At 65.2% G+C, this 13,364-nt stretch overlaps 1 protein-coding gene across 1 annotated transcript; it reads left to right on the top strand.

The window, feature by feature from the left end:
- Nucleotides 1-2,877: 2,877 nt before the first annotated feature.
- MYLK2 (myosin light chain kinase 2) lies at nt 2,878-8,965 on the top strand. Its single transcript, XM_062009439.1, has 14 exons — nt 2,878-3,082; nt 3,176-3,711; nt 3,778-3,840; nt 3,874-4,463; nt 4,585-4,865; nt 5,576-5,681; nt 5,907-6,000; nt 6,170-6,279; nt 6,845-6,986; nt 7,116-7,186; nt 7,389-7,517; nt 7,762-7,914; nt 8,279-8,411; nt 8,885-8,965. The coding sequence occupies exons 1-14, from the start codon at nt 2,878-2,880 to the stop codon at nt 8,963-8,965; spliced, it is 2,694 nt and encodes an 897-aa protein (XP_061865423.1).
- The last annotated feature ends 4,399 nt before the right edge of the window (nt 8,966-13,364 follow it).

The following is a 13,364-nucleotide window of genomic DNA, read 5'->3' as shown; positions in this document are numbered from 1 at the left end:
TTCAGGTGGGGATGTTGTTCTCCCCTGTGCTGCTGCTCGATTTAGACGGGTGTAGGGTTTCCTGGAGCCTGGGCAGGGCCTGGCTGGGCAGAGCCTCCCTTCCCCAGGAAAGGCAGAAAGGTTAAAGTGTGCTGGGGAGTTGTGACAACGGCGTCGCCAGGGAACGGCCGTGCTTGGTGCAGGGCCAGCTCCCCAGCACAGGCTCTTTGCCAGCTCCAGCCAATGTAGACTCTGGCTTTAAGTTCCTGAATGAGGAAAGGGGAGGAAAAAAAAACCCAAAAAACCCACCCTGAGAAGCTTTGGTGGTGTTTGCTTTGCTTCTGTGCTTTGCAGAGACACAGAGCTCCGTGCTGCTCCTTGGGCTACCAAAGGCATCCAAAATGCTGGTGCACAGCTGCTCTTTCCCTTCCCTGCCACACAACTTGGGACTGGGCTGCTTTCAGCTCATTTCCCTTTGCTCACAAAAGTATTTTGCCACAGTGCTGAGTCCTGTGACACTCATCCACCCCTCCTGCCACTCTCCTGTGGAGATCCATCGTGCTGGCCCCTAGCACTGCAGTGTCTGCTCTCAGAGGGTTGTTTACCTGATCCCCTCTGAGCGAGTGTGTCTCATAGGCAGCCTGGGAAGGCTGCAGGCAGCTCTCCTGCCCTCCCTGGAGAATGTTGTCCAACCTTCCCCTGCACCCACAACTCTGAGGGGATGGCAGGGCCTGGCTGGGGTGCATGGGCTCCTGCTCCCCTGCCCTCGGAGGAGATGTGCTCCTTCCACCCAGGGCTGGTCAGGAGAGTACAGGGCCAAAGGCTGCTGCAGCAGTGGCAGTGTGTGCTTGAAGTGACATTGGTGGCCTCCAGGTGCCTGGCAGCCCTTGGCCAGAGGAAGGGAGAGGCAATTCCAAAGTGGATGTGGTGATGACAGTTGGTGGGCAGGGTCCCCACTGCCCCAGGCACGATCTCTCACTAGTTATTGTGCCCTCTGCCCTGCACAGGCCCAGCTGGGGGACTCCTGCTCGCCATGGCAGTGGTGCTTGGGCCAGGAACAGGCAGAGTGGATGCAGCTCCAGGGCTGTGTTCAGCATTGGACCCCTCACTGCCAGAGGGACACTAAGGGGCCAGAGCCAGGCAGCAGAGATGGGGAGGAGCTGATGAAACGGGGGTGTTGAGCCTGGAGAAGTGGAGGCTGAGGGGAGACAGAGGCACCCTCTGCAACTGCCTGACAGGAGGCTGCAGGGAGCTGGGGGTCGGTCTCTCCAGCAATGAATGACAGGACAAGAGGAAATGCCCTCAACTTGTGCCAGGGAGGTTTAGGTTGGAGATTTGGAACAATTTCTTTCCTGAGAGGGTTGTCAGTCCTTGTGCCAGGCTGCCCAGGGCAATGGAGGAGTCCCCAGCCCTGGAGGGATCCCAAAGCTGTGGAGCTGTGAGGCCGAGGGACTTATGCAGGGGCTGACGATGCCTGTGCAGCACCCACACACAGGCTGCTCCCTCTGGCAGCCCCCAGCTCCTTCGTTTCTTTCTCTGATCCCCAAAACACTTTCTTTTGCAGGAAAACAGTCTCTTAAGTGAGTGCTGGGGCAGGCTGCAGCCACCAGCCAGTGACCAGTTCCCAGGTGGGCTGGGCATCCGTGCCTGGAGCCGCTGGTGCCCTTGGGTATCTCCTCATGCCCAGGGGTCCTTGGGGGCTGCTTTCCCCAAGGGCTACAGCGTGGGCACTGTGGCATCTCAGTGGCACACTGACCAGCACTGTCACCGCCAGCTCCCGGCCACCATCCCCAGGGGGTGGCCACTGGCTGCCCAGTGCCACCTGTGGGCACCTTGGAAGCACTTGGCCAAGTTACCCCCCTGTGCTGTTAGTGGGTGCTGCTGTGGCCAGGGCCAGGCCAGGGCCGGGGCAGGGCTGTGTCCTTTGAACGGGCTCCAGCAGCGACAGGTGCTGGGAAAGGCGAAGCGGGACGGTGCCGCTGCTGTAACGGATCCCCCTGTGCCCGCACTAATCCGGCTCCGTTACAGCCGGGCTAGAAGAGGCTGCTCCCGCGGGCGCTGGCGCAGTGCGATGCTGCCCTCCCCACTCTGCACTGGGACACAGGTAAAGGGGCTGGAGGGGACCCTGGGGCGCAGCACTGGGAGGACCTGGGGGCGGCAGAGCCCCCGACCCCAGGACAAGCGCAGGCTCTGTCCCTGTGGGCTCCCTGCGCTGAGCTGCAGGAGACGGGATTGCTCAGCTGGGAATTGGCTGCTGTAGCTCCGGTCCCAGCAAGACACTGGGATGGTCACCAGTGGGTTTGTTCCTAGGCCTGGGCTGTCCTGGGCTCTGGATGGCTGCAAAGGGGGCTGTTGTGGAGCAGGATGAGGGGAGGTGGCTGGGCAGTGGAGCAGGGATTTGGGGATCGGGTGCTGGGCTGGAGGGGACAGGGTGGCAGCTCGTGCAGATACATGGGCATCAGCAGGTCCCTTTGCTGGGGACTGTGGCAGGGCTGTGCAGGGAGCTGGGTGGCTGCTGGGGCCAGGGGTCTGCATGTCCCTGTGCAGCTGGGGCTCTGCTGTGCTGGGGATGCTCCCCTCCCTGGCAGCCTGGGGCTGGAGCTGCCGGCTCCTGCCCAGCCATGGGAAGACGTGGCCTCAGCTTGGCCCTGTGGCAGCGACAGGCGCCAGTGCCAGACCCACGGCTGGGCAGATGTGGGGCCCCAATGGGACGGTGCGAGGGAGCGGTGGCTGCGTGGGGCCGGCGGCAGGGGCACGGTCCTGGCTGGCTGAGCCCCTCCCGCCGTGTCCCTCTGTGGGGTGGTGGGACCCTGGAGCCCTCAGCTTCTGTTCCCTTCCACAGGAGCATCGCTGAACAGGGAGCGCCCCAGAGAGCCGCCTCCTGCCCAGAGAGCCCCCATGGAGCAGGACGGCGGGGTGAGCAGCGTGCCAGGCACAGGGGGGGCTGCTGATGTGTCCCCCCTGGGAGCAGAGAGTGGCACAGCCCCAGCAGCCCTCCAGGACCAGCCCCAAGCAGGGACAGTGCCGGCCGTCACGGAGGCGCAGGATGCAGGGAAGGACGAGCCTGGGCACAAGAAGGTTCCGGCTGCTGCTGTGGCTCAGGGTGGGGAGCAGGCAGAGGCTGGGAAGGGAAAGGCTGTGGGAGAGGCCGAAGGGAAGGCAGAGCCTGTGGGGAACACAGCCCTGAGCGCTCCAGAGCCCCTGGAGGGGGAGAAGGAGAAGGCAGCACCAGCAGAGGAGGCCGCTGCAGCAGCACAACACAACACAGGACAGGCAGCGCCTGCTGAGAAGGTGCCGGCTGGAGCCAAGGCCCAGGACAGAGGGAAGGGTAAGAGAGATGCTCCAGCTGCAGGAGAGCCAGCAGGAGGGCAGGCAGTGCCTGCAGAGGGGAAGGCTCCGGCTGCTGCCAAGGCTCAGGATGGAGGGAAGGAGCAAAGCTCTGGTGGGTTAGAGGCTGAGAGTGGGGGGAAAGCTGAACCCGTGGAGAAGGCTCCAGTCACCACAGAGAATGAAGGTGGGAAGGGAAAGCCCACAGAGGGAACAGCCTCAGCTGCAGCACAGGCTCAGGATGGAGGCAAAGAAGAACCTTTGAAGGAGAAAACTCCAACTGCTGCAAAGGAGAAGGCTTCATCTTCTGCAAAGGCTCAGGATGGAGAGAAGAAAGCTGCAAAGACAGAGAAAGCCCCAGCTGATAAAAAGCCTGCAAAGGAGAAGACTCCAGCTACTAAAAAGGCTCAGGATGGAGAGAAGAAAGCTGCAAAGGCAGAGAAAGCCCCAGCTGATAAAAAGCCTGCAAAGGAGGAGGCTCCAGCTACTGAAAAGGCTCAGGATGGAGAGAAGAAAGCTGCAAAGGCAGAGAAAGCCCCAGCTGATAAAAAGCCTGCAAAGGAGAAGACTCCAGCTACTGAAAAGGCTCAGGATGGAGAGAAGAAAGCTGCAAAGGCAGAGAAAGCCCCTGCTGCAAAGAAGCCTCAAGAGGGAGGCAAAGAAGAGCCTGCAAAGAAGGCCCCGGCTGCTGGAAAGCCTCAGGATGGAGAGAATAAAGTGGCAAAGGCAGAGAAGGCCCCAGCTGCAAAAAAGGCTCAAGATGGGAGTAAAGAGCAACCTGCAAAGGAGAAAGCTGCAGGTCCTGTAAAGGAGAAGGTCCCAGCAGCTGCCAAGGCTCAGGAGGGAGAGAAGACAGCAGCAAAGGCAGAGAAAGCCCCAGCTGCAAAGAAGCCTCAAGATGGAGGCAAAAAGGAGCCTGCAAAGGAGAAGGCCCCGGCTGCTGGAAAGGCTCAGGATGAAGCTGTGCCAGTGGAACCCTCTGCAGCTGCAGCAGAGGCTGGGGATGGAGCCGAGGAGCCCACAGAGACAGCGGCCACAGCTGTGGCCGGGGCTCGGGGTGAAGGGGAGGAGACGGACAAGCAGCAGCAGCCAAGGGGCCCCGAGCCCCCGCGCCCGGCTCTGCTGCAGAGCCTGAGCTGCCCGGCCGCCTGCCAGAGGTACCTGCACCCTCCTGGGCTGGGGTCCCCCCTCACTGCTCCCCCAGGAGCCCGGGGACCCTCTGGGCTGCGCTTGGGGGGCTGCTGCCCGGGCTCCGCTCACCTCCTGCTCCTGTTGCAGGGAGGAGCAGCCCTGGGCACAGGGGGCAGCGATGGAGATGATACCGGAGGAGGCCACAGCGGAGCCATCCCTGAGGGACCTGGAGCCCCCCAGCCCTGCAGCGAGCCCTGGCACCCCCCAGGAGAGGACAGTGCCCAGTGCCACGGGGCAGCCCCCTGCTCCTGCTGGGGCCACGGAGCAGCCTGGCTCTGGAGGGCCACCTTCCTCAACAGAGGCAGAGCCACCCCTCAGCCCCTACCTCACCCCGGATTTTGGGAAGGAAGACCCTTTTGAGATACTGGGTAAGGCTGGGAGGTGTCTGCATTGTTCTCACACCCCGGGACCCTCAGTGGGGCAGCAGCCCGGGGTCCCCCATGGCCCTGCCCGTGCTTGCCAGCTCATGCTCTTGGCTTGTCACCTGCCCGGTGGCCTTCGAGCTCCTGTTTCACTGTAACCAGGGCTAAATGCGTCGCGTCCTCTCCCCGGGCTCCTGCGGCCGCAGCCTGGCACAGCCCCCGCGGCCAGGGCTGCCCGGCAGGATGAGGAGCCCGGGGAGTGACAGCCCCTGTCTGGCCGGTGGCAGGGGCCGGCGTGTCCCCGTGTCCTGCCCCGCTGTCCCCGCAGGGCTGGCAGCGCTGGGGCTGCGGCGGGTGCTCGTGCGGTCCCTGCGAGGCCGGCTCCGGACGGGGTGCGTGGTGGGGAGGGGTCCGTCCTGGGCGGGCGAGCGAGAGGGACGTGGTGGCCCGGAGAAGGTGACACGCAGCAGCGTGGCCTGGAGAGGGCGAGCTTGGCTCGCAGGACCGGGTGTGCCCCGCAGCCGGGCGATGCTGCGGGCGGGAGCGAGGGGCTGAGCCGCCGGTAGAGGCTGCGGCAGCCCCTGGCTCAGCCCGGCTCGCGGTACGTGGCCGCATCCTGCACGGGTCTGGGTCGTGGCGCTGGGTGCTGGTCCTCCCTGCGGGGAGTTCCTGGCCGGGCAGCTCTGCTCCTCAGCCCAGCCTTCCTCTCTGGGCAGATGACGTCCCGCCGCCTCCCGCGCCCTTCGCGCACCGCATCGTCACGCTGCGCTCCGCCAGCGTCAGCTCCCACTTCAACCTCAGCTCCAAGGACATCCTGGGAGGGTAAGGAAGGGCCCGGGGGGTGGCTTTTCCCCGGCCTCGCCCCTCGCTGCTGTCCAGCCTCGGGCCGTCAGCCTTGCTCGAGGAGGCGCCTCAGCTCAGGGTGTGCTGGTGCCTCGGGCAGGATGGGTGCGGAGGGGAGCGGTGGGCAGCACCCCAGGGCAACCTGGAGGGCTGCAGCAGCCTGGGTGGCTGGTGGCATTGGCATCTCCCTCTATCCCTCCCCAGGGGCAAGTTTGGTGAAGTCCACACGTGCACAGAGAAGCAGACGGGGCTCAAGCTGGCAGCCAAAGTGATCCGGAAGCAGGGTGCCAAGGACAAGGTCTAACCCACGCTGGGGCAGGGGCAGGGGGCTCCTCCTGGCCTCGGCGCCACTAGAAAACGGTGTGGCCAAGGTGGGAGGTGGCAGCATCCTGCCCCTGCTGCCGTGCCACAGCCCGTGCCGGCACTGGGGGCTCGGCTGGGGCTGACACTGGGGGCTCCTTCTGCAGGAGATGGTGCTGCTGGAGATCGACGTGATGAACCAGCTCAACCACCGCAACCTCATCCAGCTCTACGACGCCATCGAGACGCCCCGGGAGATCGTCCTCTTCATGGAGTTGTGAGTGCTGGGACAGTGCTGCAGGGGGCCCGATGCCCGGGTGAGGGGCGCCGCTGTGGGGGATGCTGCAGGGATGGAGCAGATGTGCCCAGCCCCTTGCCAAGCAGCGGGGACTGGCCACAGGAAATATCCCTCACTTCACCTTTTCCCTCTTGGGCACCTTCATGTCATATTGGGCTTAGTGGCAGCCTCAGGCTCTGCCTGGCTGGGATGGCATCTCTTTCACCAGAGCTGCATTGGGGGTGGAGCTGACCCAAGTCTTCCCATACAGCTCCTTTTCCCCTGACCACTTGCTCCAGGGAGGCTGGAGCTGTGCTGGGGCTGTTCTACTCTACAAGCCCTGGGGGAGTTGGGGTGCTTTGGGGTAACCCTGCCTTTGCTGTGCCTGCCTGGCAGGGGGTATCTAATCCCAGCACATACACATCCTGCCGTGGCTCTGCTCAGCCTCTACACCAGCATCTCTATCTACAGTGGGGCTGGGGGTCCCTGGGTGGGCAGGGGGCTCTGCAGGAGGGTTGCTCGGGGCAGGGAGCTCTGGGTGATCCCACGGTCCATCCCTGCCCAGCGTGGAGGGCGGAGAGCTCTTCGAGCGGATCATCGACGACGACTATCACCTGACGGAGGTGGACTGCATGGTGTTCGTGCGGCAGATCTGCGAGGGCATCCGCTTCATGCACCACATGAATGTGCTGCACCTCGACCTCAAGGTGTGGGGCTGGGAGCGATGATGGGTGCTGCTTGGGCCTGGGTCAGCCATGGGAGTCGTGGGCTGCCAGACCCCTGCGCTGGGGACGTCCCCTCTCAGCAGAGGAGCAATGGTCTTCCTGTGCCCACAGCCCGAGAATATCCTCTGTGTCGCTGCCACCGGACACATGGTGAAGATCATTGACTTTGGGCTGGCTAGAAGGTGCTATCATCCCACCTTGGCTCCATCCCTCCTCCCTGACCCTGTGCTCCCCTTCAGCCCCACGCACTCTGAGGCTGCTGGAGCCCCAGGACGTGCTCTGGGCTGTGACTGCCAGCCCCGCTGTCCCTGGCTGGCACGGGAGGGCAGCGGTTTGGGGGAGCAGCCTGTCCCCCTCCTGCTGACTCACCACCCCCATCTGTAGGTACAACCCCCAAGAGAAGCTGAAAGTGAACTTTGGAACCCCTGAATTCCTCTCCCCTGAGGTGGTCAACTACGAGCAGGTCTCCTACTCCACGGACATGTGGAGCATGGGCGTCATCACCTACATGCTGTACGTCAGGGGCGTGAGGGGGGGCTGGGGGCTGGGGCAGAGCTCCCCCAGCCACGGAGCCATCCCCAAGCTGTCCACATGCCCCAGGCACCTGGCTGCACAGGAGCACAACGCAGCAAAACACCACCTCCCTCCTCAGGGTCACCCTGCCCCAAGCACTGGGGCCAGAGTGGCTCTGTTCCAAGGGGTTTGGGAGGTGCTGCAGCCCAGGGACACCCAGTTCCTCATCCCCTTGCACCCCCAGGCTCAGCGGCCTCTCCCCCTTCTTGGGTGACAATGACACTGAGACTCTCAACAACGTCCTGGCTGCCAACTGGTACTTTGATGAGGAGACCTTCGAGAGCGTGTCTGACGAGGCCAAGGATTTTGTCTCGAATCTCATCATCAAGGAGAAGAGGTGTGAGGCAGGGGTGGCTGTGGGGACCCTGGGGTGGGCATCTCCAGAGCTGCATGCTCAGCCTCTGGGCACCACACTAATCCCTGCACCTGGACCAGCAGCATCCTCTGCTGTCCTGTATCAAAAGAGCCTCATATGCCTCTGTCCCAGCAGAGCCTTGTGTCCCTCTGGAGTCACCTGCTCTAAGCAGGACGTGCTGGAGCACTCGGGGTCCTGCCCAACCCCACAGCCCCCTGCACACAGCCATCGGGCTGGTTTCTCCCTGCAAGTTCCTGGGGTTTAGGGGTTCTTGGGCAGCTGGAGAAGGAGGTGGGGCAGGGAGAAGGGCTCGAGCTGTGGTGACCCAGGCTCCTCTCACCCCCAGTGCCCGGATGAGCGCTGGCCAGTGCCTGAAGCATCCCTGGCTCAACAACCTGGCAGAAAAGGCCAAACGCTGCAACCGCCGGCTCAAGTCCCAAGTGCTGCTCAAGAAATACGTCATGCGGCGGCGCTGGAAGGTGCAGACGGGCTGCTGGGGAGGGGCAGCGCTGCCTGCAGGAGCTCCCCGGGGTGGCCACCCTCTGCCTCACTGCCAGATGGCATCTGGGATATGAGGGTGGCTCTGTCTGCTGCTGCTGGCAGCCGGGGCACGAGGGCTGGGGACTCCTGAGCCTGCAGGAAAGGCTCCCCAGCAGCAGAGTCCTTGTGCGGAAGGTGGGACCCCTGTCAAATGTAGGTCCCTTTGTGGTGATTGTTTCTTCCCGAGAGCACAAAGGGGCAGAAATGGTGCGGTGACAGTGTAAGGGATGATCCCCAGCAGCAACCCTTTGCCCCCCTCTGCCCTAAGCTCCCCTCCCATGCAGCCCCGCTGAGTTGGTGCCTGGGTGCTGCCCACTCCCCAGCCTGGCTCCTCCCCAGCCCCAGGAACAGGGTCTGGCTCAGCTTCAGCCCTCGCAGTAGGATGAGCATCTCTCCTCTTCCCCCTTTACAGAAAAACTTCATCGGGGTGTGTGCTGCCAACCGCTTCAAGAAGATCACGAGCTCGGGGTCACTGACGGCGCTGGGTGTCTGAGCAGGGCTCGGAGCCACGAGGCCAGAGAGGGACTGCTTGAGAGGATCTCACATCAGTCTTGCTTCTGGACAGCAGCAGGACCTCAGGGGGGTCCTCACTTCCACCACGGGGCCGAGGGCTGGAGCCGCGCAGCCCCTTCCCTGCCCGTGCTGCTGCCGGGTGCCTGCTCCGGACCCCGCGCTGCTGCGGCACACGCTGTGCCCCTGCTCTGTGCCACCACCACCGCTGCTCTGCCACGTTTCCTGGGGCTGCCCCTGCCCTGGCACCCAGCGCCCGAGGGACTGCTCGGGGACCGGGACCCGCCGGGCTCTGTCCCGCACCCGGCGCGGCGCCGGGGACCCGCTGCTGGGGGTCGGCAGCGACCTGCGGGGCTCCAGCCCTCCCCATTCCGGATTTCTTCGGACTTTGAGGCTGCTGCTGAGCGCTGATTCCTGATTTCACTCTGGCCCAGCTGCGTGATGCTCGACCAGCAGCATCTCTGCTTCCTTGCCGGGACCTCAGAGGCTCCGGGTCGGGTTGGTGCGAGCCCCCGCTCCCAGGGCTGCTCTGCGCTTGCCGCTGCCTCGGACCCAAGACTTGTGTGCTCTGCCTGTAAATGCTGCAGCCCTCCCCTGCCTTCGCTGTCCCTGGAGCCCGAGCTGCCCGACCTCCCTTCCCCGCCCCGGGGCTCGGCGCGGGGATGCCGGAGGGCTGGCACGGACCGTCACCCTGGCACTTTGGCACCGGGGCTGGGGCTCCTCCTCACCGGCTGCGCGGGACGGATCTGGCCCCGATCTGTTGCTCGCACAGGAAGGGAGGAAGCGGTGAGCACGCTTCCAGCAGCGTCCCCGGCTGGGAGCCAGCGCGGGAAGAAGGAGGCTTTGTGTTCCTCCTGCCCTCCCTGCCCTTCGGCTTTGCCAGCGGGGGGAAAACACAACCTTTGCTTCACCCGTCCCCGCCAGATCAAGATGAGCGAGGCGGCCGTAATGCAGAGCAGCTGCAGCGGCTCCCCCGCGAGCACCGCTCCCGCCCCGACCACCAACACACAGGAACCGCGGCGCGGGGGCTGCGGCCGCCCCCTGCTCCCGGGGCTCTGCGGGACCGATCGCTCTGCGGGGTGCGGGTGCTCTGCCTCCTCCTCTGCCTCACCCTGACCCTCTTCCCTGCTGCCTGCACCCCTCGAGGCTCCCCAGGGCTGCTGGAGGAGGGACAGCCCCCGGGCTTTACACCTTCCAGCCCCGACTGCGGTGGGGAGTGAGATGGGGGGGGGCTGTTGGAGGGGTCTCAGGCTCCCCCTGCCCTCCAACTTTGGCTTTTGCTGTGGCTGAGCCCCCCCCGAGCCAGGACTGTGTGTTTGCTGGAAAAAACCTGGGGAGAGATGGTGGGAGGCATCAGCCTCCCAGAGCACCCTTGGCTTCAGTTTCATCCCTCACCCCCAGTAGGGGACACAGCTCAATGCCACCGTCCTGCCCAACTCTCACCCTCTTGTAAATAAATGTACAGGTCTGCCCGCAGCCCCTGCTGCCCTTGCTTCTGGCTCCCAGCCTCACCCCTGCTCCCGGCCCCCTGAGCCCTGTGGCTGCAGTCTGAGGGCTGCAGGTGAGCGAGGGACAGGGTGTCCTGTCCCCGGGGCTGAGGGGACAGAGGGGTCCCAGCTGTGCTGGAGAGGCAGAGCTGTGCAGCTCCCAGCGCAGCAGGGACTGGCTCAGAGCACCTCAGGCTGCCGGAGGGAGGGAGGGAGGGCTGGTGTCCTCACAGCGTCAGCAGCTACTCAAGCGGGGTGGGATGCCCAGGCCAAGGCTGGTGGGAGGCTGCTGCCCCTCGGTGCTCTGGGGCTGCCCCTGGCCCCGAAGCAGTTCGGGCAGCGGGGCCGTGCCGCCGTTCCTCCGGCCGGTGCCTGTCGGCGGCCGCCAGCGCAGCCCCATCTGGTTCGAGTTACGCTGCGCAGCGCTGACGTCTCCTTCCTGCCGGGCCCCGGCAGAGCGTGGGGGCTGCAGGGCCCCGCTGCGGGGTGGCCCGTGCTCCTGCTGGCCCGGCCGCTGCCCCTGGATGCTCCCGGGACTCTGAGCTGCTCTGAGGCATCAATTCCTGGCTGCAGCCCTGCCAGTGCCTGGCTGGGGCGTGGGGATGGACGGGCACTGGCACATCACCGTGCCCCGAGCCCAGGGTGGGGGATCCCTGCCCCACAGCTCACTTTTGGCTTCTCCCCTGCCCCAGGACCCCACAGGAGTACCCATCACACCTCCATCGAGCCCAGAGGAAAGGGGATGTGGGACTAGCAGCCGTGGAAGCAGCCATAGCCCCAGCCTGTGCTCCCAGAGGCAGGACAGAGCCTTGGAGCACCCAGAGCCGTGGGGAGGGGACGGGTCCTGCTGGGGATGCTGGGCACAGAGACAGAGCTGGTCCTGCTCCAGCACAGGCTGCATCAGGCACACACAGGTACAGCAGTGCCATCCCTCGTATGGGGGGTCTCCGTCACCCCCATGGCCACACAGCACAGCCTGGGCTCCACACAACGTGTCCACAGCATCTGTCCCCACAGCCCTGAGCACTCCCATGGAGCAGCCTCTGCCCAGCCCTGCTGCAGCCCATCCCTATGGCACCCACCCTGCCTGCACCAGCCAAGGGCCCCGAGGGCAGCCCAGGGAGGGAAGGGGAGCTGGCAGACCCGTGCTGGCACCCACAGGAGGTTTGCCCCATGACTGGGTGCAGCCCGGTCCCCAGATGCGGCACAGCCCATGATGGGAGCGGGCAAGTGGGCCAGGGGCCAGTGGCCAGGCCACCCACTGCGAGCTGAGAGCTGGGGAGGAGGCAGGGCAGGGAGAGCAGCGAGCCCACGGCCAGGAGCCGGGACGGGCGTGGGGAGGAGAGTGGATGGCCCCGGTCTGCGTGTCCCAGGGCTCTGTGGGACGGGGGTCCCCATCCCCATCCCCACCCCATCCCCATCCCCACCCCATCCCCAGGAGCTGCAGCTGGAGGGGGCAGCGGGATGGCACGGCACAGGGCCGGGGCCGTGTGTCCTTCCCAGGCGCTGGGGCGGGCGCTGTGGAGGGCGCTGGGCCCGACCACGCTGCGTGGGAACCAGACGGCCCCCGGGCACGGCCGCGGCCGCGGCTTCCTCCCGCGCCCCCGGGGAGCACGGGAAGGAGGGGGCTGAGGTCAGGCGCTCGCCGCCGCGCCGGAGACGCCACAGCATGATGTAGGCGCTCAAATATTGTTTTTCACTGGGGAGGGGAAAAAAAAACGAGAGAATGGAGAGGCCCAGGGCTGAGTGGCCGTCCTGTCCTGCCCTGTCCTATCCCCTCCTGTCCCGTCTCTGATGTGGAGGGCAGCCCCCCCCTGCCCTGCGCGGGGTTGGGATGTGGCCACAGCTCAGCAGAGTGTGTCTGGGGGCTGATAACGGGGCTGACGTGGCTGTGGTGCTCTTGGTCCCTGAGTGACGCCAGCACTGTCCCTTAGTGCCAGCGCAGCCCCCGCAGAGACCCCCCAGGACTGGCCAAGCTGGGGTCCTGCAGCTTTGGGGGGCCACGGGGCTGTGCCACAAACCCTCTCCCCACAGCAGTGTGGAGGACCCCTGCAGCCTGGCGTTCTCACCCCGTGCCTGCCCTGTGGCTGCTGGTGCCGTGGGGCCTGGGCACTGCTGCTCCTGGGGGTCCCCCGTCTCCCAGGCAGGGGTGGGCTGGATGAGGGTGTGGGCAGAGCCCCTCTACCTTGCCGGCACTGCTCTGGCCCCAATCCAGCCCTGTGGAGATGCTGTCCTGGTGGCCTGGGGGGGATGGGGCTGGTGGGCTGCTCCCAGCCTGGAGCTGTGTGGAGACTCTAGCCCACCCAGCGCCCCAAGCTCAGCTGTCTGGGACAGGCCCCAGTGCCAGCCTGGTGCCAGCAGCGCTGATTCAGCCTGTGCCTCTCACCGGCAGCTGCCCAGAGTGATTCAGATCAGAGGAATCCACTTTCCCCTCCATTCCCATCCCAGCCACAGCCCCTGGCACAGCCCTGCTCTGGGGGTGCCCCGGCCTCAGGGTATCTGCAGGGACCTGGTGGGACCCTGGCATGCACTGGCACAGCCCTGGGCAGGGATGGGGATGGAGCCCTGTCCCCCCACGGTGCCACTGTCTCTTCTCCCTGGTCTCTCAGGGCCCATATGGGTGTGTGAGTAGAGCCACGTGCTGAGGCTGGTGCCCGTTGTGCCACGAGAGGCACTTTGAGCAGCCCCAGGCACAGCACCCTGGCCGGGGCTCTGTGGGCTCTCGCTCCTGTTGCAGCACATTCCCCTGCTCCTCGGGGTGAGGTTTCCTCCTGCTACCCCAGGCTGAGGCTCTGGGGGTCCATGCAAAACCATGTCCCCAGCACATCCCAGGGACATGGGACCTGGATAAGGGTGCCCTGACCCAGGCTGTGCCTCGTCCCCCCATGGCCTCAC

The sequence above is a fragment of the Colius striatus genome, chromosome 16 (genome assembly GCF_028858725.1).
Source record: "Colius striatus isolate bColStr4 chromosome 16, bColStr4.1.hap1, whole genome shotgun sequence".
Taxonomy (NCBI): domain Eukaryota; kingdom Metazoa; phylum Chordata; class Aves; order Coliiformes; family Coliidae; genus Colius; species Colius striatus.
This window is presented reverse-complemented; position numbering and strand designations above follow the sequence as displayed.

What these genes read in the sequence shown, in the direction of transcription:
- MYLK2 (XM_062009439.1), top strand. Translation starts at nt 2,878, where the DNA reads ATGGAGCAGGACGGCGGGGTGAGCAGCGTGCCAGGCACAGGGGGGGCT. An exon ending in AAGCTGCAAAGGCAGAGAAA is followed by an intron (nt 3,841 to 3,873) that starts GCCCCAGCTGAT and finishes GCAAAGGAGAAG; the next exon opens with ACTCCAGCTACTGAAAAGGC. An exon ending in GGCGTCATCACCTACATGCT is followed by an intron (nt 7,518 to 7,761) that starts GTACGTCAGGGG and finishes TTGCACCCCCAG; the next exon opens with GCTCAGCGGCCTCTCCCCCT.